The sequence below is a fragment of the Artemia franciscana genome, chromosome 8 (assembly GCF_032884065.1).
Source record: "Artemia franciscana chromosome 8, ASM3288406v1, whole genome shotgun sequence".
NCBI lineage: Eukaryota > Metazoa > Arthropoda > Branchiopoda > Anostraca > Artemiidae > Artemia > Artemia franciscana.
The window spans coordinates 24,525,216-24,549,223 of record NC_088870.1 but is presented as its reverse complement, the minus strand read 5'-3'; the positions used below and the strand labels follow the sequence as shown (position 1 = coordinate 24,549,223).

The 24,008-nt window shown below is 33.4% G+C and overlaps 2 protein-coding genes across 4 annotated transcripts in view; both read right to left on the bottom strand.

The window, feature by feature from the left end:
• Positions 1–2,261, bottom strand: part of LOC136030185 (probable ATP-dependent RNA helicase DDX10) — a 52,767-nt gene extending 50,506 nt beyond the window's left edge. Inside the window, exon 1 of one of the 3 annotated variants that reach the window (XM_065708929.1) lies at positions 2,087–2,261. The gene's annotated coding sequence lies outside the window, so the exon portion shown is untranslated. Of the gene's footprint in view, positions 1–922; positions 942–2,086 lie in introns of those variants that run through there. The other 2 variants (XM_065708930.1, XM_065708931.1) reach the window with 2 other exon arrangements.
• A 5,421-nt stretch (positions 2,262–7,682) lies between these two features.
• LOC136030181 (protein Mpv17-like) lies at positions 7,683–23,289 on the bottom strand. The gene is made up of 4 exons (XM_065708924.1): positions 23,133–23,289; positions 18,909–19,024; positions 11,849–12,070; positions 7,683–8,184 (listed from the first exon to the last, which is right to left on the bottom strand). Exons 1-4 carry the CDS (start codon positions 23,239–23,241, stop codon positions 7,900–7,902), a joined length of 732 nt encoding a protein of 243 aa, XP_065564996.1. The 5' UTR covers positions 23,242–23,289; the 3' UTR covers positions 7,683–7,899.
• Between the last annotated feature and the right edge of the window lie 719 nt (positions 23,290–24,008).

Genomic DNA, 24,008 nt, shown 5'->3' with positions numbered 1-24,008 from the left:
AGTCTTGTTTGTTAACAAATACATCTGTATCAATGTTACATTTTTTTGATTAGTTATCCTAATCTATGATACATTTATCTCATTTTAAAGACAAAAATGAGTTAAAAGCACAGTTTGTGTTCCTAGTTGCTGGTTTATGAGTGCTCATGAGCATAGGATGCAATTTAATGCTACTTTGTCCCTCACCAGCCCTTTATATCCTCTTCTCCCTTTCAATCCATTTAGTTTGCAGTTTCACAAATTATGAGCAAGCATTTAATTTAGCTGATAGAAGACCTTTAGCAAAGGTCAAATCCTTGTATAGTATTCCAGATAAATACACTCAAGTGATTAGTGTTATGTACAAGAACAACATTACTGTGGTTAAGGTATGAAATGAAGCTAGTAACTGATTTTATATTTAATCAGGAGTTAAGTAGGATTGCATTCTATCTCTTTTGATAGGAATCATTTCAATGGACTTTGTCCTAGGTAGCACAGCAAAGGCAGAAAACAGAATTGAAGGGGGAAGCAAAACTCTCCTAGATTTAGGTTATGGTGATGATTTGAGCATCCTAGATGCAATTGTTACCAAATGAATGATTTTTTAAAGGTTTTACAGGTTTGGGGTGCAAGAATAGGCTTGAAAAGTAACATTACCAATTACCAAGGTAGTATTATTAGTAAAGACAGTGGGTGCAGTGAAGATCTTCAAAGTAGAATAGCCAAGGTCCAAAGTGTTTTGTTTTTGTTTTTTTACAGTTGAAAAAAGTTTGGAAGAATTGGAAATGGCCCAGCAATTGTTTTGGGTAAACTGTATGGTAAAATTCTAGCTTAGCTACTTTTTACTATCTTGGAAAGGGGTTAGGCTAGGAAAATAAGACTTTTAGGGATAGGCCTACAGACTAAAGTATATCCTGGGAAGGCATTTTGAAGCACCTACCTCTAACCCTTCTCCCTCTAGTAGATAGTGATCACTGATGATGTGTGGAGATCTTTGTGTTATGAAAATGAAACCTTATGAAACAGATCTTCTGCTTAAATCAAGTAAAAAAAACTAGTTTTAATCTTCACAGCTCTGCTCAATCCTAATTTATGAGATTTCAAAGATCTGCAAATACATTTCCAAAATTTAGAAGAAAAAATACATTGATATGGCTTAAAATTCTACTCAAATAACAGGATTTGTACCCCAAGAACAATAACCAGATAAACAGAAACTAATAACTGAAAAAAAAAGGTAAATGTTGTTTTGTGATGATTTCAGAAGGTCCAAGTCTGCAAATGAAAATTAAAGTAGGCTATTGGCAGCTATGGTGATGACAGTGGTCAAGTATGGTTCTGAAGCATGAATACTCCAAAAAACAAAGGAGAATTTACTACATAATTTCCAGAGAAATTGCCTATGGATTGCTTGAATATTTGACTAACTAGGCTTATCTTGAACAATAAACTGTATGGTAAAATTCTAGTTTAGCTACTTTTTAATATAGGCTACTGGAAAGGGGTTAGGCTAGGAAAACAAAACTTTCAGGGGTAGGCCTATAGATTAAATTATCCTATATCCTGGGAAGGTATTTTGAAGCACCTACCTCCACTCCTCTTTCTAGGAGGCAAATTTCTAAGACTTGGGAAACAAGAAGAGGGTTAACATGGAAGCTTGATAATATCTTCCAAGAAAATGGTTTTTGTTCTAAATTCATTACTGAAAGTTAAATTTTCTAACTTTACCCCTTTCCAAGATTGCCAAAAGTAACTCACTAGAATTTTACCAACTATAGAAAAATTGGTTTAATCCTGCTTTCTAGGGCTAAAATGAGAGTAAGAATGAAATGAATAAACATGCTGTATGGATAAAGGAGGAAAAATCATCCCTGTTGGCCAACCATCTAGAGCTAAACAAAAAACAGGTTATCCACTAACAGGGTGAGACAATGTCATAAAGAAAGACTAAAGGGCAATTGAGACTTCTTTGAAGGGAGGCTTTGAACACGTTTGGTTAGAGGAGGATCAGGCTGAGCTGTATTGGCCTCAGTTGCTTAAGCTAGTTGTTTAAAGTAGTAGGCTAGCCTAATAATTTAAAAGTAGGCTATAATAAAATTTACACCTTACAAACTTCTTGTTGATTATTAACCTTTCCTTTGAAAACTAGCTTCTGTTGAAACAATCTTTTTTGTTACAGATTTGTTGTTGTTGTTCAAACCTGTTACAAGTGTTCAAACACTGTTGTTGTTACAAATTTGTAACACGCTATTTTAAAGTTTGAAATTATTGGACACACTGACGACGTAATGCAAAGTGTCAAAGGTACACCATAACTTCAGTTTCGCCAGCAGAATCCGCAGCCAAAAAAAAAGAAAGATTTCTGGTAGTTTTTCAGCATAAATTCCAAACTATTCTATAAGTATAATAAAAAAATAGAGGATAACTCACTTATACATGATGACCTCAGGGCAATGAGGAATTCAATTTTTCGTTTGATCCCCTTTCACAATTCAAGAATCTAAATTAAGTCTGATACTTTAATTCTTAGGCAGAAAAACAGAAAAAAACATTTATAATAGTTACCACTAATAAGACTTTGGCAATGAAAAACAAAAAAAAAATCCATTAAAAACTTTTTCCAAAATAGAAGTTTTTTTTAAAGAAAATTATATAGCAATACTAAAATTTGAGTAAACCTGAAGTAAGGTCCTATAATAATTCAAACTTTAAACGACCAGGAGTAACTGCCAGTGAATAGATGAAACCCAAATCGAGCAAAAATTATTTCTATAGTAAATTTGAATCTTAAACGAATCGAAAAAACAAAAGGAATCCCTAAATTGCTAAAACAGCAATAGGATAGCTACCCTTTTTTTCTGCCCCTATGAATTACAAAATCTTTTTCCACACTTGCGGTTTACTGAGAATTAATTATGAAATTTCAATTGCCGAGATTTCCAAGATTTGAAGTCATTATACATTAAAAATTTAGTCTATTTTTGATAGTTCTCTCCAGTTTTCTTAATTATTATTTTCATTTCATTTTTATTATATTTTGTGTTGATGTTTTGGAAATTTGACTACAGTGTGCAAAATGGTTTTCAATGAAACGTATATAATGCACGGTTTTTCAATAGCCCTAAGCATGTTTTATTAATTTTCTCAGCTTACATGATTATTTATTTTAATTTCTACTTATTTTAGAATTTACTTACTTATTTATAACCGTATCTTATATCTTTATGTTTGATACTATTATTTGTTATATTTTAAGTTATTTTCAGGTTTGGCTCAAGAGGTCATCGGCTTCAAGCCAGATGAACTAATTTTAAATTTAGTTAGAGTTAGAAGGAGAGGACCTTATTGAAGAAGCAGTTATTATTTCAAACTTAACAAAATAAAAGGTTTTGTGCATTAGGTTTACCTGAACAAGCTATTCTTGAGCCACCAAATTGCGAGGAAAACAAAAAGACAGAGAAAAGGGCTTAAGGGAAGAATTAATCACTTGCTGAATTTTCCAGATTGCAAAATCCTTGAAATCAATAAGGGATATAGTCTTCAGGATCAGAGAATTAGATATGTTTCAATAGATTTTGGAACACTGTAGGTGAGCAGCAACAGATACAGACAAAAATGACTTTGTTGACTTATAAGTCCAAAGTTTTCTTCTCCAACTTCGGAGAAGGCCTAAAATCATTAATTAATAAACCAATTAGGCTTAGAACCACAAGTGAATACAATAAGTACATCGACAGTAGAATGTTTTAACAGAGTCTTAAAAAAAACTGAGGGAAAAAACTATGTTTCTTTTAAACATATCCCATGAAGTCAGAGCTAAGTGGAATATAAGAAAGCTTAGCGAATTAGAACCAAATTTGAAAAGTGTGTCTTCTGACTCATCATTCCTTCTTGAATCGAATTCAGGAAAGACAGGGAAATGGTTTGAGAAAATAATCTGCAAGAACAGAACTATGTGCCAAATTAAATGCAGAAAATACTGTCGATCAGTAATGCCGTAGTCGCCGAAAAATTTTTGTAGAAAGCTTAACTAATTTGAATCAAACTTGAAAAGTTTGTCTTCTGATTCCCATCATTTTAGAATCGAATTCAGGAAAGACAGAAAAGTGATGTGAGAGATCATCTGCTGATACAGAATTCTGCAGCAAATTAAAATGAGAAAATATTTCGATCAAGGACGCCGTACTCGCGGAAAAATTTTCATTACGTTTAGTCTAACACCCATCGCTGGAGCAGAAATATCTGAAACTCGACTAAGAAAAGTTTACATTACCAACCACAATGGTAAATTAAATTCGCATAACACTTGCCTGAGATTGGCACCGTTGAAACAAAAGTACCAGATGAATAGCAGCTCTGCCGGGCCCTAGCATTAGCCTTTAGATTATAATTAAAGCCATTCAAAGTAAAACAAAACTGCAAATTATTAAGAGATTATTATAAAACATTTGAACGTGTTGCATTTTGCTGATTGAATGGGTATTTTGTGCTGTTCAACTGGGGCACACTTTTTCACACATTATTCAAACTATATATACTTTCCTATGTCACTCTTTTTGAACCGTAAGCAAATGCTCTTCACTGGAGCATTGAGTTAAGTTTGGATAATGGGCACATAAATAAGCTTCGGCGTGGTCCGAATAGTAATGACGGAACAAGAAGCGAAATTCCTCAATGGAGAGGTTTTCGTAATCAACATTCATAGAGTCATTAATAAACTTATCTAGTTCCAATTGACAGTTGAAAAATACTTCGAAAGCATGGGAACGGTAGATTTTTATATACATCTTGGCATTGGAGATCAGCATAGTTAATTCATTGTTTGATGTTAGAAAGCACTCGTTCCACTTTCCAAACGAAGCTAAGGTGCTATAAGGCCTCATAAATATGCATGTTTTAAATCTTGATTGGTTTAAAGTTTTAGCTCTACCTTTGGATTGCCCTACAAGTTTTGAATCTAATTTTCCTCTTCGTAGTTTGTATATATTACTAGTGTCCGGGCAGAGCGTTGACAAGGAATTAGTAATATTAAGCCTATTTTAGTGTTTCGAAAATCAATAACAGCGATTTTTGGCCCTATTTTAACTGTCACGAAACAATAAAAATGTCTTTCTCCACACCATTTATCTTTATTGAAGCCCCTTATCTCTGCTTTGTTATTATCTAAGTTTTTCTGAAAAAAAAAAATTCACCTTTTTCAGATGTCACACATTGATACAACCAACCTTCAAATTATGTCGTCTAAAAACAATAGAGGTCTATCTAGCCTTGGGTATATGGGCTATTATTCACAAGAGAAGAAAAAATGGGAGCCCAAATTGTGCCGTCAAGAACTTATAGGGAAAAAATAGTCTCAAACTTGTTTTCAGCAGAAAAGTTCACCTGGCGAGAAAAATTGTGAATTTAGTTTTCAAGCCTATTAGAGAAGACAGCTTTACTGCTCCGCTTTTGTCTGTTTAAAAAATTTGTCTTTTGATCGTACACAAAACATTCAAAGTCACAATTTGACTTGCTTGACTTAATGCTCCTACCGTAATGCTTCCAGCGTCGAGAGTGATGCTACATGGTGCCTCCATTTGGACCGGTCTCTTACAAGAATGTGGATATCCTCCTGAATGTTTGCCAAGACTAAGAAGGCACCTGTCGTATCCTTCCATCTGATTGGGGGACGACCTCTTGGGCGTTTCCCGCCGTGTAGCACGGGATCAAAATAAAAAATCGTTCGTGTGGGAGTGTCAGGGGACATTTGAAGGAGATGTCCGTACCAGCGTAGTGTTTGTTGGGCGAGTTGAACTGAGAAGGGCGTTTGAGCAGTTAACGCCAGGAGGTTCTCGTTGCTAAAAAAAAATCGTGCCAGAATAGTCCTTCAATGTGGCGAAGATGTTTTTGTTTGGGCTATATTTACGGTCCTAAGCACAGACTGAGTGGCTTGCCAGGTTTTGGCTCCGTAAAGAAGCATGGATCCCACCGAAGCATTGTATATGCGCTTGGTGTATCTTGGTGTATCATTGTATCTTGGTCCTACGGCTGATAGAAGGTTTCCTCCAAAGGGCACTTAGTCTTCCGACTACTGCTGAGGTTTTGGCGATTCGGTGCATTAGATCTTTGAAGATTGATCCGTCATTTGAGAGGATGGAGCCAATGTATGTAAATTCCTCAACAATCTCAGCCGGTTTGTCACCGACTATTAGGACTGGCGGGGAACGCGGTGAGTTACAGGGTGAAAAAATCCACAAGACAAAATATTTTTTTTGCATGTCCTAGCTGATAAAAAAGAACATTTGGACCCATTTTCAGGAAAAATGAACCTTTCCAATTGCTTCAGTGCATAAGATTCGCCTTGACTCAATAGCTTGTGAACAGAAGGTCCGAAGCTTTTTAAAAAAGTTTTTGGTCCGTTTTTCAAGCGGAAACAATATTTGGGGAAAAAAACTTGGCATTCTTATTCATTTCCCTGAACATAGGATTTTATGTTTTCTTCCCTTCTACAAGCACTCCCTGGAAGTTAAACCCGATCTATTCCAGTAATTCCTGAGCTACTACAAATCATCAAGGCTTCAATATCCTTGATAAATATCTCTTTGATTTATCTCACTACTTCACCATGAATTGATCCTGAGTTCACAGGTGCCTAAAGATAAAAGAACTTTGGATGGATGAGATACACATATTTGCTTATCCAAACCCTCCTACCCTCTAAAAGGGGAATATAAAGTCCCCTAGCCCCCCTCCTGGAAAACCTAAAGCTTCAATACAAACTGCACAGGTTAATATAGGAACTTCATGGATGTGCCATTTTGGTTGGATATTGAAATTCAGGAAATGATAAATAAAAGAGAAAAAAAGTTTATATCAATTCGTAAGCGGAGGAAGATTTATGCGAGGCTGAATTAGAGACAGTGCTTAAATTATTAAAAAGAAACAACACCTGAGATGCTAACAGCATGGAAAAATGAAGCTTGCAGCAAAAAATAGCTATTTCTCAGAAGGGATAAAATTGTGACTTTTAGTTCAGTTTTATTAAAGTAAAACAGACTTTATTTTTGTTAAAACCTTTTATTTTGATTTAATTTCCTTAAAAGAATAGAAAATTGGCGCTTATACAAAACTTTGAAGACAGTTGTATTAATTTTTGAAACAATCTCTTTTGAGTTTGCGGAAGTAATGGCGAGCCAATAAACCATTCACTAATTAATTTCTATACATTGGAAGGAGCTCCAGTCTTTGCTGATTTTTGTTTTTTTCGAGGCCATACCGAAATATTCATTACAATTTTTACTGATTGATTTTCCAGTAATATTTGTCACTACGGCTAGATTATTCTTTTCGATTCTGTTTCGTTTTAGTTCTCATTTTTTTGTTCAGAAGAATTTCAGTTTTTTAAGTTTTACTTACTAAATAATTATGTTTTTTCCCATTTCTGATTTTAATATTGTCTTTTACTGTCTTTGAGAAAACAATTTTCTTGAAAAAGATATTTTCAAGTAATTTAATATAAAAATGAACTTCCTGAAGGTCAAAATAGGAAGTCTTGTTGCGAGGAACTAAATCCATCCAAAACTCATCAGCACAAATGTTAAAGAATACCTAATTAAAGTAGAAAATTACAGCATTGGGTAAAACTCTATATGAAACGAGCCATCCGAGACAAATCTTTATCTGAGTAACCAGCCATCGACCTGTTACTTAATCTTAGAACATTATATTATGAACTTTTTATTCTGCTAATCTATTACACAAATTCACAATTCTTAAAAACGAGGTACACTAATTTAAAGATACCTCGTACGTCATGGTACGAGGAACTTGAGGTACTTTGTTACATCTTATAATAACTATATTTACAAAACATATCACGGAATGAATAAAATACTAAGAAGTAACGATTCAAAAATCGACCACTAGTATAAAACAATCTTAGAACAGATTGAATGAAATATGGTAGACATCTTGATAATATTGAGCTTTTCTAGTAAGGCAGTGCAAGCCATCAGGTAAGAATGAGAAAAAACTTTTTTTAACTTCCTTTCCACCAGACTCTTCGAGTTCCTCCTCTTGTCCTGCTGTTTTATCTCCAGATTTCTTTTTTCCAACAGCAAGGGCCAAAACAGTATTTCTAAACACATTAATAAGCTGAACCATGACGACACGATATGCTGCGGGAAAGAAGTAAAAGTTCGCTAGTTGAAGTCCGGGTACAACCTGGAAAAAAGTTTGATCAAAAAGGGATCTTTCTTTTGTAACATTTTGTCAAGTGACTTCAAGCTTAAAAAACTTGATGTACTGTGATTACAAGAAGAAATATGTGCTGCTTAAAAGCCGAAGTGATGAACACAGGTTTTTCATTTTTCTTGAAGATTTTATTACTAATACTTTGGATCCAATTCAACTTTTTAATCTCGCTTAAAAATACATGTCGCTTCAAAGCACATAAAGTCGGATATTCAATTAATGTTCTTAAGGAAAATTTTACCATTAGAATAATAGTCAAAATGAACTTAAAGACAATTACCATGTTCAAACACAGATACAATCAGAGGAACATCCTTATAATTATTAAGGATTTTAGTACACCAGGTAATTCTTATGTTGTAATGAAAACAAACAACTATTTTTATTTTACTGTTTGTCTTTGAAATTCAATTTATGGTATTGATCGATTTGGTAGCCGAGCAACTTATACAGTATAATGACAGCAGTATACTGTACTCTAGAAAATCGCCTTGACTTTTAAAAAAGTTTTTCAAATTTCTTTGAGTGTTTCTCATTATTTGACAATCAGTAAAAATGGCTGATTCTATTACCCATACGGATGATAAGACATGGTGTAGTCTATTAATCAGTGTCTTGATTTTACCAAGGGACAAATTGAAAGGATTGATGAAAGTAAAAAATGGTCAGTAAAGAATATTGCAATTTATTTAATTTTTTTCTCGACAAAGCTTTGTCGAAAAAAAACGAGGCATACGGATATTGACCACGGTAGCTCAAAATTAGCTATGCAGCAGCTTCTAAAAGAGATTGGTTTCTAAAAATAAAACAACTGCGAACGATTATTTCAATTAGTTTGGAAATAAGACAAAATAAGATTTATTTGCAAAAAAGCCTGCAGGCCATAGCAAATCACATATAACATTAAAAAAACACCTACTTACAAACAGCTTGAAAAAGCAAACAAACTTGCAAACAACGTAAACAAGCAAACGAACTTGCAAACACTTTATGAATTCAGAAACAGTCGTAAATAAACTCTTACCAAGCTAACTCCTCAAACATGATTCCCAATGCTTAATACCTAATCGAAGAAACTTACAGAATTGTTTAATAGCATATCCATTCCTCTCAGCCATTCGCTCCTTTAATCAGCATTCACTCCACAACACTCTTCCAAAAAATTCCTTCCGTAACTCAGACAGCTCTTCACACTCGGATACAAAATGAGCTAAATTTTTATTCCCCCCCCCACATAGGGCAAAAATAGTGGCCTGGCTCCTGCCTAAACTTTCCCAAATATTTCCTTCTGATACCTAAATCTATACTATCTTCTCTTAGTAACAACAAATTCTTCAAGTTCTCCCTACTCAACCCAAATTTAAAATAAACTTCCTCTCCCCAACACTCTTTAGCTTGGGAGTAAAACCTCAAAGACACCGATTGGTCGTTTTGAGTTTGCCACTCTTGGATTTCTTGGTCGTTTAGGATTCGCTGAACTTCCTTCCATACAGAAACACTTCCATCCATTGGTCCTTTACCTTCATTCCACATCTCTGAAAGGCCCAAAATGCCCAGTATCTTCTTGACCCGATTTACCTTTTAATCCCGTCTACTGTCCTTCAAACTCTCCAAATACGCTGACTTAAGAAGCCGAACTCTAGATAGTCTAATTATTTTCTCCAAATATTTCACCATTTTAACCAATCTACGACTCCTTAAAGTGGAAAGCTCCAAATCTCCTTTCAATACCACTGAACGAAATGAATCCTTCAAGCCTAACATTCTCTTAAAACATCTTAGTTGAACTACTTCTAACTTAGCGGCTTTAGCGAAACCCCAAACCTCCGACCCCAAATGTAGACTAGTAACTACTTTTGTCTGGAACACCCTTTTCTGAATTCTCATGTCAGCTAGCTGACCTAAATTACTTCTGAAAAGCATATTTGTTAACTTTTACCCCTTAAATTTCAATCTTCCACATGCCTAGACATCCCCTTTAGCACACTAAACTTAACGCCCAGATAAACAAACTCCGATTTAACCTCCATCATCACTCTTCCAAAGTTAAAAACGACCTCAGAATCAACCTCTCCTTTGCTCCTAAATACTAGTACTATTGACTTTTTAGCATTTAACTCCAAATCCTTCTTTTCTAAGTAATCTTTTATTAAATCTAATTTCTTCTGAAGATTCTCCCTACTATCCGCCACTACTACTATATCATCCGCAAATACAATACATGATAGCCTGAACCAACCCAAAGATCTATTATTTTTCATAAAACTGTCTAAATCATTAACAAACAAAGAGAAAAGCTTTGGGGATAAAGTACATCCTTGTTTCACACCCAAATGAGACGTAGCCAGTCTAGAAAATTTCCCCATCACCTTTACAACAAACTTCACCCTCCGATACATAGCTGCTATTATCACTAGAAAACAAGACGGTAAGCCTATTTCTAACAGGCTTTCAATTAAAAACCTCCTCTTTACCAATTCAAAAGCACTTCTCAGGTCTAAAAAGGCTACGAATAGCCGACCATTCTTCCCTCTAGCATAAATACTACCTTTATATCTCAAGATTATTAGCAGTTCAGCTGAAAAGTAAAAATCCTAATGTGAAAAATGTTTTTGCCCTAAATTTAGTCTGCTAACGTCATGATAAGAAATTAAACCCTCATATGACCAAATTTAAAGTTCATCACAAATGCTAGATCTATCCAGCCCTTAAAGTATTGAACCTTTCGAATGAATGGGGTTTGAAATACTAGCGGCTGATTTCTCACATAACACATGAAAGCAGCATCTTTTAATTTTTGAAGATTGAAAATAACACTAATAATGATAACATCAACGTCAGAGGCTTATGACTTTTCTAAGTGGGATTTTATTTTACGTAAAAGAGACAAATTTAATTAAGTCCCATCAAAATCTTACCTACCTCTTATTTGACTTCAGGATTGTGCAATTGTATACCAAAGAGCACAGAGAACACCAAAGAAAATAAACCCGAGCACATTTCCTGGAGAAAAATTCGCAAATATTCAATGACAATGCTGTCTTTGTTTTATTGGTTTCTTTTGAGCCTAATTAAATAACCAACAAAATTGAAGCCAAAACCAGATTTTATTTTATTGAAATGAACATGTTTACTAAAACCTTGGGTATTCAAAATCCATAGATCTACAAGACTACCAAAACCAAAAATAAAAAGAAAAAACACTATCTACCAGAGTATTCATTATGAATTAGATGGAAATATTAAGAAAAATACGTCTTTTCGAATCACTTTGATTTATCTCAATGAAGAAAGTGAATAACATATTAATCTCTAGCATAGGTGTACTTATTCAAACTTAATTTTAAATTTCGTCTTTTGTACAATTTTCCTTAATTTTAAATTTCGTCTTTTCTGTAATTTTCCTTCCCCGGCAGTGCTTTAGACTTACACCCCTTCAGTATTCGAATTTCAACGTTTCATTTTATCGGGTTACAGAGATTTGCCACTTGGCTTTTTCAACTGAGACTGACATGTTAGAGTGCTTTACACTTTTTGAAATCAAATAAGGTAACATACCATCATGCCTGTGTTAATTTGTCAAAGTTTATTTTTTTCCATTTTCTTTAAGGTAAAAAACGAGTAAAATACTTACACTCCAATTGATAAGCTGAGTTTGCCAGTAGCTTTCCTTAAACCTTTTAACAACACCTTCTGCTGAGTGTCCCAACATAACTTCATTGTAAGTAAGGAAGCCACAAAGCAGAGCTGGTGCAAAGACTGTCTGATCAAAGAATGTTTTCTTCAATGCAGCTTGAAATCCCTTAGCCCTTATTTTTCCATCCAAAAATCTGTACCACTTGAAAAAGGCAGGTCCCTGAAAAAACATATTTTCATATATATATACATATATATATCTCTTCATGATATATATATATATATATATATATATATATATATATATATATATATATATATATATATATATATATATATATATATATATATATATATATATATATATATATATATATACTATGTCCCACCTGTGAATATAGATAGATATATATATATATATATATATATATATATATATATATATATATATATATATATATATTTATATATATATATATATATATATATATATATATATGTTTTTAACTACGTAAAACTTGCGAATATACAACATTCTTTGCTGTCCCATTGTCTGTGCATATAAATAGATTGTCAGGTTTACCGACTCTTGAACATGCAACATATAATGGTCCATGGGAAAACAATCCGTATTCAGATCTATACCTCATGATTCTAATGATTGCCCTTGAGCTTTGTTGATGGTGATTGCTAATCGACCATTCCCTGAGTCGCCATCGTCATTTATATATCCCCCTGTGCACCCCGGCGTCCCCTTTGTAGTTATGTCCCTGTGTCCCGGTCGTCATTTATATTCCCTGTGTCCCGGTCGTCATTTGTGTCCCGGTGTTCCAGTCTGTGATTTCTCTTTGAGTGTCCCGGGCGTCATTTATATTCCTTGTGTCCCGGTGTCCCGGTCGTCATTTATATCCCCCTGTGCCCCCCGGCGTCCCCATTGTAGTTGTGTCCCTGTGTCCCGGTCGTCATTTATATTCCCTATGTCCCGGTCGTCATTTGTATCCCGGTGTCCCGGTCTGTATATACATTCGTTTTTTAGTTTTGTTTTTCTCCTTTATTTTTTTCCTTTTTTCTTTTTTTTCTTTTTTAGTTTATTTAGATTTTTAGATTTTTTAGTTTTTTTATTAGTTTTTAGTTTTTTTGTAGTTTTTACCATTTTTTTAGTTTTTTTAGTTTTTTTTTTTTACTTATGTCCTGGTCGTCATTTATACTCCCTGTGTCCCGGTCGTCATTTGTGTCTCGGTGCTTTGTTGATTGCTAATTTATATTATATTTATATTTATATTTTTTATATTTATTAATATTTTTTTAGTTTTCTTTTTCTCTTATTTTTCAGTTTTTTCCTTTTTTTTAGTTTTTTCTTTTTTAGTTTTTAGTTTTTTTTGTTTTTTACCTTTTTTTAGTTTTTTTAGTTTTTTTAGTTTTTTAGCTTTTTTAGTTTTTTTATTAGTTTTTAGTTTTTTTTTAGTTTTTGCCTTTTTTTAGTTTTTTCAGTTTTTTTTAGTTTTTAGTTTTTTACCTTTTTTTAGTTTTTTTTAGTTTTTTAGCTTTTTTAGTTTTTTTTCTTTTTAGTTTTTTTTGTAGTTTTTACCTTTTTTAGTTTTTTTTCTTCTTTTGTATTAGTGTGAAATAATTCAGACGTCATATGCGGACAAACACGACGTCACTCGACAGACAGACAGACAGACATAACCCACAAACAACTTATCTATATATATAAAAATAAGTTGTCTGTGTGTGGATCTGTGGATGGATCAGGTGACGTCACCTGAAAAAACTGGATCAGGTGACAAAACTGAAAACTGAAAAAACTAAAAAAAGGCAGGACACAGGGAATATAAATGACGACCGGGACACTCAAAGAGAAATTACAGACCGGGACACCGGGACACAAATGACGACCGGGACACTGGGACAGAGGGAATATAAATGACGACCGGGACACTCAAAGAGAGATTACAGACTGGGATACCGGGACACAAATGACGACCGGGGCACAGGGAGTATAAATGACGACCAGGACACAGGGACACAACTACAATGGGGAAGACGGGGGCACAGGGAGATATATAACTGACGAAGGGGACACAGGGAATGTTCGATTATCAATCACCATCAACAAAGCTCAAGGGCAATCGTTAGAAAAATGCGGTATAGATCTGAATACGGATTGTTTTCCCATGGACAATTATTATGAAAACTGACAATCTATTTATATGGACAGACAATGGGACAGCAAAGAATGTTGTATATTTGCATGTTTTACGTAGTTAAATATATATTTATATATATATATATATATATATATATATATATATATATATATATATATATATATATATATATATATATATTTACATATATATATATATATATATATATATATATATATATATATATATATATATATATATATATATATATATATATATATATATATATATATATATATATATATATATATATATTCACAGGTGGGACACAGGGACACAACTAGAATGGCGCGTAACTAATATGGCGCGTAACGATTTACGCGCGCGGGGAGGGTTTGGGGAGGGGGGGGGGGGCGCGAAGCGCCCCCACCAACTAGGTGTTGGGGTGAAGCGCCACCCCAACAGCATATATATATATATGTATATATATATATATATATATATATATATATATATATATATATATATATATCTATATATATAAAAATAAGTTGTCTGTGGATCTGTGGATCGTGGATCAGGTGACGTCATGTTTCTGTGTCGGCTGACGTCATGAAATTAGTTGTCGTCATTTTTGTTATGACGATGCTTAGTATATTGTAAAACACATTAATTTGGTTAATAATATACCATTTAAAACACCAAAATGAACATGCTGGAGTAGTCACTCGGTGAGAGAGGGTGTCAGAACGGAGAATGAAGGTCCCAGGTTCAAATCCTGGTTAGGCTAAAAAAGGTAAAAAACTAAAAACTAAAAAAAAAACTGAAAAAACTAAAAAAAGGCAAAAACTACAAAAAAAAAATAAAAACTAATAAAAAAATAAAACAGCCGAAAAACTAAAAAAACTAAAGAAACTAAAAAAAGGAAAAAACTTAAAAAACTAAAAACTAAAAAAAAACTAAAAAAAAGGAAAAAACTGAAAAATAGAAGAGAAAAAGAAAACTAATAAAATTAAAAATAAACATAAAAAAAAATAAAAAAGATAAAAACTAAAAATACAGTAAAAAGAAAAAACGAAAAAAAAATAAAAAAGCTAAAAAAAAGGTAAAAACCAATAAAAAACTAAAAAGAAAAAAGGTGAAAAACTAAAAAAAAATTTAATCTAAAAAACTAAAAAAAACTAAAAAGGTAAAAACTAAAAGAACTAAAAAAGAAAAAAAACTAAAAAAAGGAAAAAAACTGAAAAATAAAGGAGAAAAAGAAAACTAAAAAAATATAAATAAAAGTAAAAAAACTAAAAAGATAAAAACTTCAAAAAAAAACTAAAAAGAAAAAGAAAGAAACTAAAAAACCTAAAAAAAGGTCAAAACCCATAAAAAAAAACTAAAAGGAAAAAAAGGGAAAAAATTAAAAATTTATTTCATCATATACCAATTCAAAAACGAATGTATACCGGGATGACGACCGGGACACAGGGAATATAAATGACACAACTACAACGGGGACGCCGGGGGCACAGGGGGATATAAATGACGACCGGGACACCGGGACACAAGAAATATAAATGACGCCCGGGACGCTCAAAGAGAAATCACAGACTGGGACACTGGGACACAAATGACGACCGGGACACAGGGAATATAAATGACGACCGGGACACAGGGACATAACTACAAAGGGGACGCCGGGGTGCACAGGGGGATATATAAATGACGATGGCGACTCAGGGAATGGTCGATTAGCAATCACCATCAACAAAGCTCAAGGGCAATCATTAGAATCATGAGGTATAGATCTGAATACGGATTGTTTTCCCATGGACTATTATATGTTGCCTGTTCAAGAGTCGGTAAACCTGACAATCTATTTATATGCACAGACAATGGGACAGCAAAGAATGTTGTATATTCGCAAGTTTTACGTAGTTAAAAACATATATATATATATATATATATATATATATATATATATATATATATATATATATATATATATATATATATATATATATATATATATTCACAGGTGGGACATAGGGACACAACTACAATGGCGCGTAACGACTTACGCGCGCGGGGGGGCTTGGGGGGGCGCGAAGCGCCCCCACCAACTAGGTGTTGGGGTGGCGCGAAGCGCCACCCCAACAGCTAGTTTTTATATATATTTATTCATATTTTTTTAGTTTTCTTTTTCTCTTTTATTTTTCAGTTTTTTCCTTTTTTTTAGTTTTTTTCTTTTTTAGTTTTTAGTTTTTTTTAGTTTTTTACCTTTTTTTAGTTTTTTTTAGTTTTTTTAGTTTTTTAGCTTTTTTAGTTTTTTTATTAGTTTTTATTTTTTTTGTAGTTTTTGCCTTTTTTTATTTTTTTCAGTTTTTTTTTAGTTATTAGATTTTTACCTTTTTTTAGTTTTTTTTAGTTTTTTAGCTTTTTTAGTTTTTTTTTCTTTTAAGTTTTTTTTGTAGTTTTTACCTTTTTTAGTTTTTTTCTTCTTTTGTATTAGTGTGAAATAATTCAGACGTCATATGCGAACAAACGTGACGTCACCTGATCCATCCACAGATCCACACACAGACAACTTATTTTTATATATATAGAAGATATATATATATATATATATATATATATATATATATATATATATATATATATATATATATATATATATATATATATATATATATATATATGAGATTCATATACAGTGGTCTCAATTAGTGGGGTGACAAGGGGCTTGTGTCTCTCCAAGATTTATCCCCCTCCCTGGATTTGGGAAAATACGTTTTTTGGTACTGTCATTGAAAAATGGCCTGTTTTTATTAGTTTTGGGTAAATTGAAAAAAATCTACCACCCCATCTCACCCAAATTTGATAATATACCTTTGCCCCATCCTCTGGTTTTCGCGAATTAATGCAACACCTCTCTCATGGGGAGGACTCAGTGTATACAGATCTATTAGCTATCGCGTGAACGGAATAAATCAAGGGCAAAACGAAAATCTCTACTCATAGGCTAATAATTGAAATGAAGTTTAGCAAAATGACCAAGTGGCTTTAATTTGTGAAGGGGGTGATGCCATTCTGCTCAAAGATGATAGTAATTTTGTATTGCTGATGCTAATCTTTGGACTGCCCCAGTATAGAACTCAAGAACTAATCACATTTATAATTGGAAATTTTTAGAGCACTGAGTCAGAGCTGACGAGAAGGGGTAGGGGGGTAACCCTGGAGTCTGACTATAAAAAAAAAGAATAACACACAAAAAAATTAATATACAAACTTTAAACGCTAATATTAAAAATTGTTGCAAGTGGAATCTATGGAATCAGGATTTTTTAAGTTAAAGCGATTTTATTTCTTTTTTCAAAGGACAGAAAATTTAGAATTTTTTCAAACGAATTGATACGATTTTATCTGTAATTTCTTTTGATCTTCACATAGAGGATAACTCTTCATATAATAAACTTTTTCATTGTCCAATAGAAATTGCTACATTTTGAATGCTTATATTCTTTCAACAATGGAAAGTGGTGAGCATTATTAATTTTCCATTGTGATTCAAATAACAACAATACTTGCATAACATAATTTTGCATAACATAATTGCGACAAGCATTGATACTTACCGCTATTCGTAATAATAAATAAATAAACAATGATGTAATGCTTGCGCTATATACATTAAAAACAATATTGTTAAGAATAAACATCGAATCTATAATCTTCCAAGATGTATCTACATGATGAGGGCGCAGAATATAAAAGTGCGAAAATGTGAAAAATGTGAAAATGTGAAAAGTGGAAGAATGCGAAAATTTAAGGAAAATATAACAGAAAATGTTAAAATGTTTAAGGGCCGCAAATATGTTTACAGCGAGCCGCACACAGCCCGCAGGTTGGTCACACCTGAGCTAAACAGTGATGAAATATGTCTTTGAACGCATCTAATAATTTCGCATAAGGCTACAGGTCCTAGTAGGATATGGAATTACCTCTGGCAGAATGTGATTAAATTGATTTAGAGACAAAGTCAAAAGAGGCAGGGTCTAAATGGAAAAAGCAAAATGGTAAAGGTAAAGGATACGGCATTAGACTTTACAGTCCGTACCGGCGGTGCTGATCTCCGTCCCTTGGCCCTTCAGCCAGGAAGTGCAATGGGGGGTTGGGGCCAGCCATCCTGTGCTTTCGCACACCCTTCCTGTTTACCTTCCCCAGATTTCTCCAGGTACCCATTTAGAGCTGGGTCGACTCTGGCTAAGCTTACAGAGTCACGCCACTGACCGCCGTCCCAAACTGAAGAATTGGGTACACTGGGATTCGAACCCGCGGCCTCTCAGACAAGGGATGCCGAATCCAGCGCACCAACCCACTCGGCCAGGACGGCTGGATTAAAGCAAAATGACGGAGGATTAAAGCATGGACAGCGGAAACTAGCCAGATTCTTCAGTCAGAATATGATTTTATTACATGACTAATAGATGCAGTTTGACTAAGATAAAATGTTTTGGAAGAACCACGGAAACCAGAGTTAGAGGATGTGTAGGTTGAAATAGGAAATGCAGAAATACCCATGTCCCTGTTTTGAAACAGGATATTTGGTAAGGCATACTGTTTAAATACCAGTGCTGCTGAAAAGCGGGCGTCTTTTGCTATTAGATTTCTTTGACCTCGGGTCATCACTGGATTGCTCTGGGATGTATTGTAAGTGTATCGTAATATAATTTTATATTAGTAAAATACCTTCAGAATAATTTACTTGAGTCACTACATCCCGTACTCTGTATCATCGGGATTAGAATCAAATAAAAGTAATCCATCTTTGATATCTGTCTTTAATATCTATCTTTCTCGCAAAGCTCAGCAGAAAATGTCTCCTATAAATACATACAAAACACAATAAAAATCACTTACTGCCAAGAAAAATCCAAATCCCGTCATTCTAAAATTTCTTTGAAAGTCAAATTCCTCAAATTCACGCTTTTCGATTCCGATTTGACAAACAACATCTCCCGCCCCCATCAGTAAACCTGAAAGAGATTGTTTACGATAAAAAGAAAGAAGGAAAGCAAGAACAGATAAGCACAACAAGATATGTTCAGATGGAATAGTTATTTTTTTTTCACAAACGACAATTATGTGAAAACGAAATTTGAATTAAGAGTTCTTCGTACCAAGTCAAGGTTTCTAGCAATGGAAAAATTGGCATAATTTTTAAGAAAGACATGAAACAATCTTATCCAATTTATATCTTGTCATTAATCTTTTATGAGCAATATGATCGGCAACGTAATCTCTCACCAACTCTAATATCAATAACTAGCGGTACAAAAATTTTAAATATACCTTAGTATGATTCGGAGTCAAAACCAGTAAGCCGTTATACAAATCCAGTTATTTCTACCGATGGTGTAGAGAATTTCAAGATGTGATACAATCCTTAAAGTTAGTGTGTAGATTTAATTATACCATGATAGTTTCTGTACGGATATGCAGACTAATAAATTATCGTGAACGAAATATTTTAAAGCCGCAAAGAGAGCTTTTCATAGGAATGAGCTCATTTCACAGAGTCAAACCAAATAAGTGAACTCATGTCTTACAAAAATGTCGTGAAATGCTTTGTTTCTCTACTTTAAAAGAGCAATCTGAGTAGTTTTGTATTTCTTTATAGCAAACATACTGTAGGAAGTAATAAAATCAAACATTATGTATTTAATACATAATAATGTTAATTATTGAAAGGCTGTCACTTCAGGATTTTATTTCATTGTGTCTCATGTGTTTTAATTTTTGTTTTTACAGAAAAAATGTTCGTGTTATAGTTGGTTGTCACTATAGCACCAATGAATGCTGTATGCTTTAGACTTTTACGGCTAGGGGGCAATAGTCGAACTCTTGCGTGTCGTGATTTTTTTTCATTTTGAACTTGATTTGCATGTTATATGTAAGTTTTACTCGTTTTAAGATTAATTTGTTCATTTATGTTAGTACCGGTTGTATAGTTGTTTGGTATGATTGTTAAGTTCTGTTCGTTCAAGCTTTCATTTATTCTTAATAGTAATTAAATAAAAAAACAAGTTTTTTCAACTGAAAGTAAGGAGCGACATTACAACTTAAAACGAACAGAAATTACTTCGTATATGAGAGTGGCTGCTTCCTCATCAACACCCCGCTCTTTACGTTAAAGTTTGACTCTTTCTTTCAACTCATCCTTTTAAAACAGTAAAAAACTTACAACGTACAAACGAACAGAAATTACTTTGTATATGAAAGGAGCTGCTTCCTCATCAACGCCCAGCTCTTTACGCTAAAGTTTGACTCTTTCTCTCAACTCTTCTTTTTAAAACAATAAAAAACTTTAGCGTAAAGAGCAGGGCATTGATGAGGAAGCAGCCCCTTTCATATACGAAGTAATTTCTGTTCGTTTTAAGTTGTGATGTCGCTCCTTACTTTCAGTTGAAAAAAATTGTTTATTTTTATTTAATTTCTGAACGTTTTTGAATCAATGTATGTTTTGATTTTGGCTCTCCGCAGAGGAGTAATTAAAACGAAATTTGCATTTTTTTTTTTTTTTTTGGCTAAATGGCTTTCTCATAATTTTGATCGAATAATTCTGAGAAAAAAAGAGCGGCAGAGGAAGCCTAGTTGCCCTCCATTTTTTTGGTTAATTAAAAAGGCAACTAGAACTTTTAATTTATTACGAATCTTTTTATTAGTAAAAAATATACGTAACTTATAAATTAGCTTACGTAAAGAATTTTTATTCTCATGTTTTTATTACACATATGAGAGGGTTCGCCCCCTCGTCAGTACCTCTCTCTTTACACTAAATCTTAAATTTTGTCCCAATTCATTAAGAATGACCCCTGAATCACAAAAGCCGTAGAATAAATAGTTGACATTACTAAAAATACTTTAGCGTAAAGAATTAGGAGGAGGTGAGCCCCTCATATGGGCAATAATTTCTGTTCATTTTAAGTTTTAATGCTGCTCCTTACTTCCAGATGAAGAAACTTTTTCATATTTATTTTTTCATTGTGTTTTTTTTTAATAATGCTAGTAAATCCTGCGCTCCCTTCATCGAAATTTTCTTCCCCTCGATGGAAAGTTCCCCCAGTATATCCCCCTCTTCTCAGCCCCTCCCCCCAACCAAAAAATCCTCCTGAAGACGCTTCTACACTTTCGAATATCCATTACTATATGCAAGCATTGGTTTGTAACTTGTAGCCCCTCCCAAGGGGACTGTGGAGGAGTAAATCGCCTCCAAAGATATAGTTATAAAGTTTTTCAACTTCGCTGAATAAAATGGCTATCTCAGAATTTTGATCCGTTGACTTTGGTAAAATAATTAGCGTGGGAGGGGCCTGAGTGCCCTCCAATGTTTTGGTCACTTAAAAAGAGCCCTAGATCTTTTCATTTCCGTTAGAATGAGCCCTCTTGCGACATTCTAGGACAACTGGGTCGATACGATCACCCCCAGAAAAAAAAACAACAAACAAACAAATAAACACGCATCCGTGATCTGCCTTCTGGCAAAAAAAAATACAAATTCCACATTTTTGTCGATAGGAGCTTGAAACTTCTACAGTAGGGCTCTCTGATATGCTGACTCTGATGGTGTAATTTTCGTTAAGATTCTATGACTTTTAGGGGTGTTTCCCCCTATTTTCTAAAATAACGCAAATTTTCTCAGGCTCTTAACTTTTGATGCGTCAGACTAAACTTGATGAAACTTATATATTTAAAATCAGCATTAAAGAGCGATTTTGATGTAGCTATTGGTATCAAAATTCCATTTTTTAGAGTTTTGGTTTCTACTGAGCCGGGTCGCTCCTTGCTACAGTTCGTTGACACGAACTGTTTGATTTCCGGTCGTTTTAGGTTTGAATTGTTTTAAAAATATATCCCTGATAATCTTTAGTTTAAGATAGCTATTTTCTTTGGAAAACTTCTTTTTTTCGGATTTTTTTTTTATTTTTCGTAGAAAGAACACTAGTAATTAAAATATCCGCTCAGAAAGGGGTTGCAGTAGCCAAACTGTTCTTTGTGTTTAAAGGTAATAAAAAAAAGTAAGTAAGTAAAACGACCCTTAAGATCCAAACCGGCGGTGCTGATCTCCGTTTCGTGGCCCTTCAGCCAGAAAGCACAATGAGGGGCTGGGGGCCAACCATAATGTGCTTTCACACACCATTTCTGCTTACCTTTCCCCAGATTTTTCCAGGTACCCATTTAGAGCTGGGTCGACTCTGCCTGAGCTTTAAGAGTCACGCCACTGACCCCCGTCCCAAACTAAAAAACTGGTTACAACTCGGATTGAACCTTTGCCCCTTGGACAAAAAGTTTCCACGCCAGCGCGCCAACCACTCAGCCAGGACGGATTAAAGCTGTATTTAAAGCTACATCTGTATTGAACAGTCTTTGACAGAACTTATAAAGTTAAACTGTATATTTGATGCGTGATGATATTAATTGCTGAAAGATCGTCAGCTCAATGTTTCATTTCTCTGTAATTTTTCATTTTTGCTTTCAATGTTGTAATAAGAACAGACTTTAGACTTTTACCGTTAGGGAAGAGGGCAATTACCAAATTCTTGTTTGTTGTGATTTTGTTTTTTTTTAATTTCGTTTTAATTTTAATTTGTCTATTTAATTTCTTCTCATTTTAAATTTAATTTATTCTTTAATAGTGACTACTTTAATAGTCGACAAAACCAATCTTACAAAGAAAAGTAAAAAGCCTCATTTAACCAAATAAATTTTTTCAATCATTTTTTCTTAATTATATTTTCATTCATTTATTTTAATGAAATTTTAAAAAGGACACTCGTAATTCAAATGCCTGCTCATATCACCAGAATTATTTAAATAAAATGGGTTTGATCAAATTTGACTTTCCGAGTTTAATAAAGCAGCCAAAGTCATATAAAGAAAATGAATAACTTCAACTTTATGAATAACTTCATTCATGGGATTAATGCTTTGGGGCTCCAAATTAAGGCCAAGAACTATTTTACAGCAAAATTTGTGGAAATTTGTGGATATTTGATGAATAAATATGACAAATTTAGTTAAGCTACTTGAAGATGTCTCATTAAGTTTATTTTTTTTATAGAGCAATTTAGTCAGATAACTCACCAGAACGGAACGCCTCCTTCACAAGAGGAGAATTTGCAGAACCCTTAAGTGAAGTCTTTACAGCTGCAAAAGCATGTTTTAATAAATCCTTTGAAATTGCGATTGACATCTTTGTTAGCGTTATGGCTTCCTTAATACAACTGATTTATTTATCGAGTTTCATCTTATTTAAAGATGTGTGAAAAAAATTTTTTTGGCAGATAATTTTGAAATTGTGGCATAATCATTCGAAAATTGTACTAGAGATGAATACATAATTTGTGAATGACGCATGTTTTCGAAAAAAGCTATATAACTTTTGTAATAGCCTATCAATTATCCAGTTTAAGATGGCTTAAGAAATCAACAGATTTAACTGTGAAGAAAATTTCTTCAACTTTCATTCTCTAGTAATTCCAATTTAAGCCAGAAAAGTTTAAAAACAAAATTTGGTGAAATTTTAACAACTGAAGAAATTTATAGATTTCACTTTTTATGAAATTTTACATTTGCTAAGATTTTGTTCTAGTGCTAGTTGAAAAAAGGCATGATTTCAAGATTTCACTTAATAATGGTTTACCAGCTTTTTAATGAATTTTTTTTTAATCCATAGTTCTTAAAGCCCTTTTTTAAGAAAAAAAATTCCAGAGTTGAAACTAAGACAGGGCGAACCCGTAGATTTTTTTTTTGCTACTGTGTCGGTTTTATGTTTTCTGTAAAGTACTATTTTTTTGAATTCCACAAAAATAGGGAAATATCCCTAACACTTGAAGCTTGTTTTGTAGAAATATTTTCATACTCTCGAAAGCAACGATTTTGGCTGAGTTTACTCTTTACTTCCGTAAGAGAAAATTTAACTTTTATGTTAGTCTTTCATCCGGTACATTATATGGGACT

Excerpts from the sequence above, each read along its gene's own strand:
- LOC136030181 (XM_065708924.1), bottom strand. The coding sequence starts at position 23,241 with ATGTCAATCGCAATTTCAAAGGATTTATTAAAACATGCTTTTGCAGCT. Across the intron at positions 19,025-23,132 it reads GAAGGAGGCGTTCCGTTCTG|GTTTACTGATGGGGGCGGGA; the intron begins GTGAGTTATCTG and ends AATCTCTTTCAG. Across the intron at positions 12,071-18,908 it reads GATTTGGATTTTTCTTGGCA|GGACCTGCCTTTTTCAAGTG; the intron begins GTAAGTGATTTT and ends ATGTTTTTTCAG.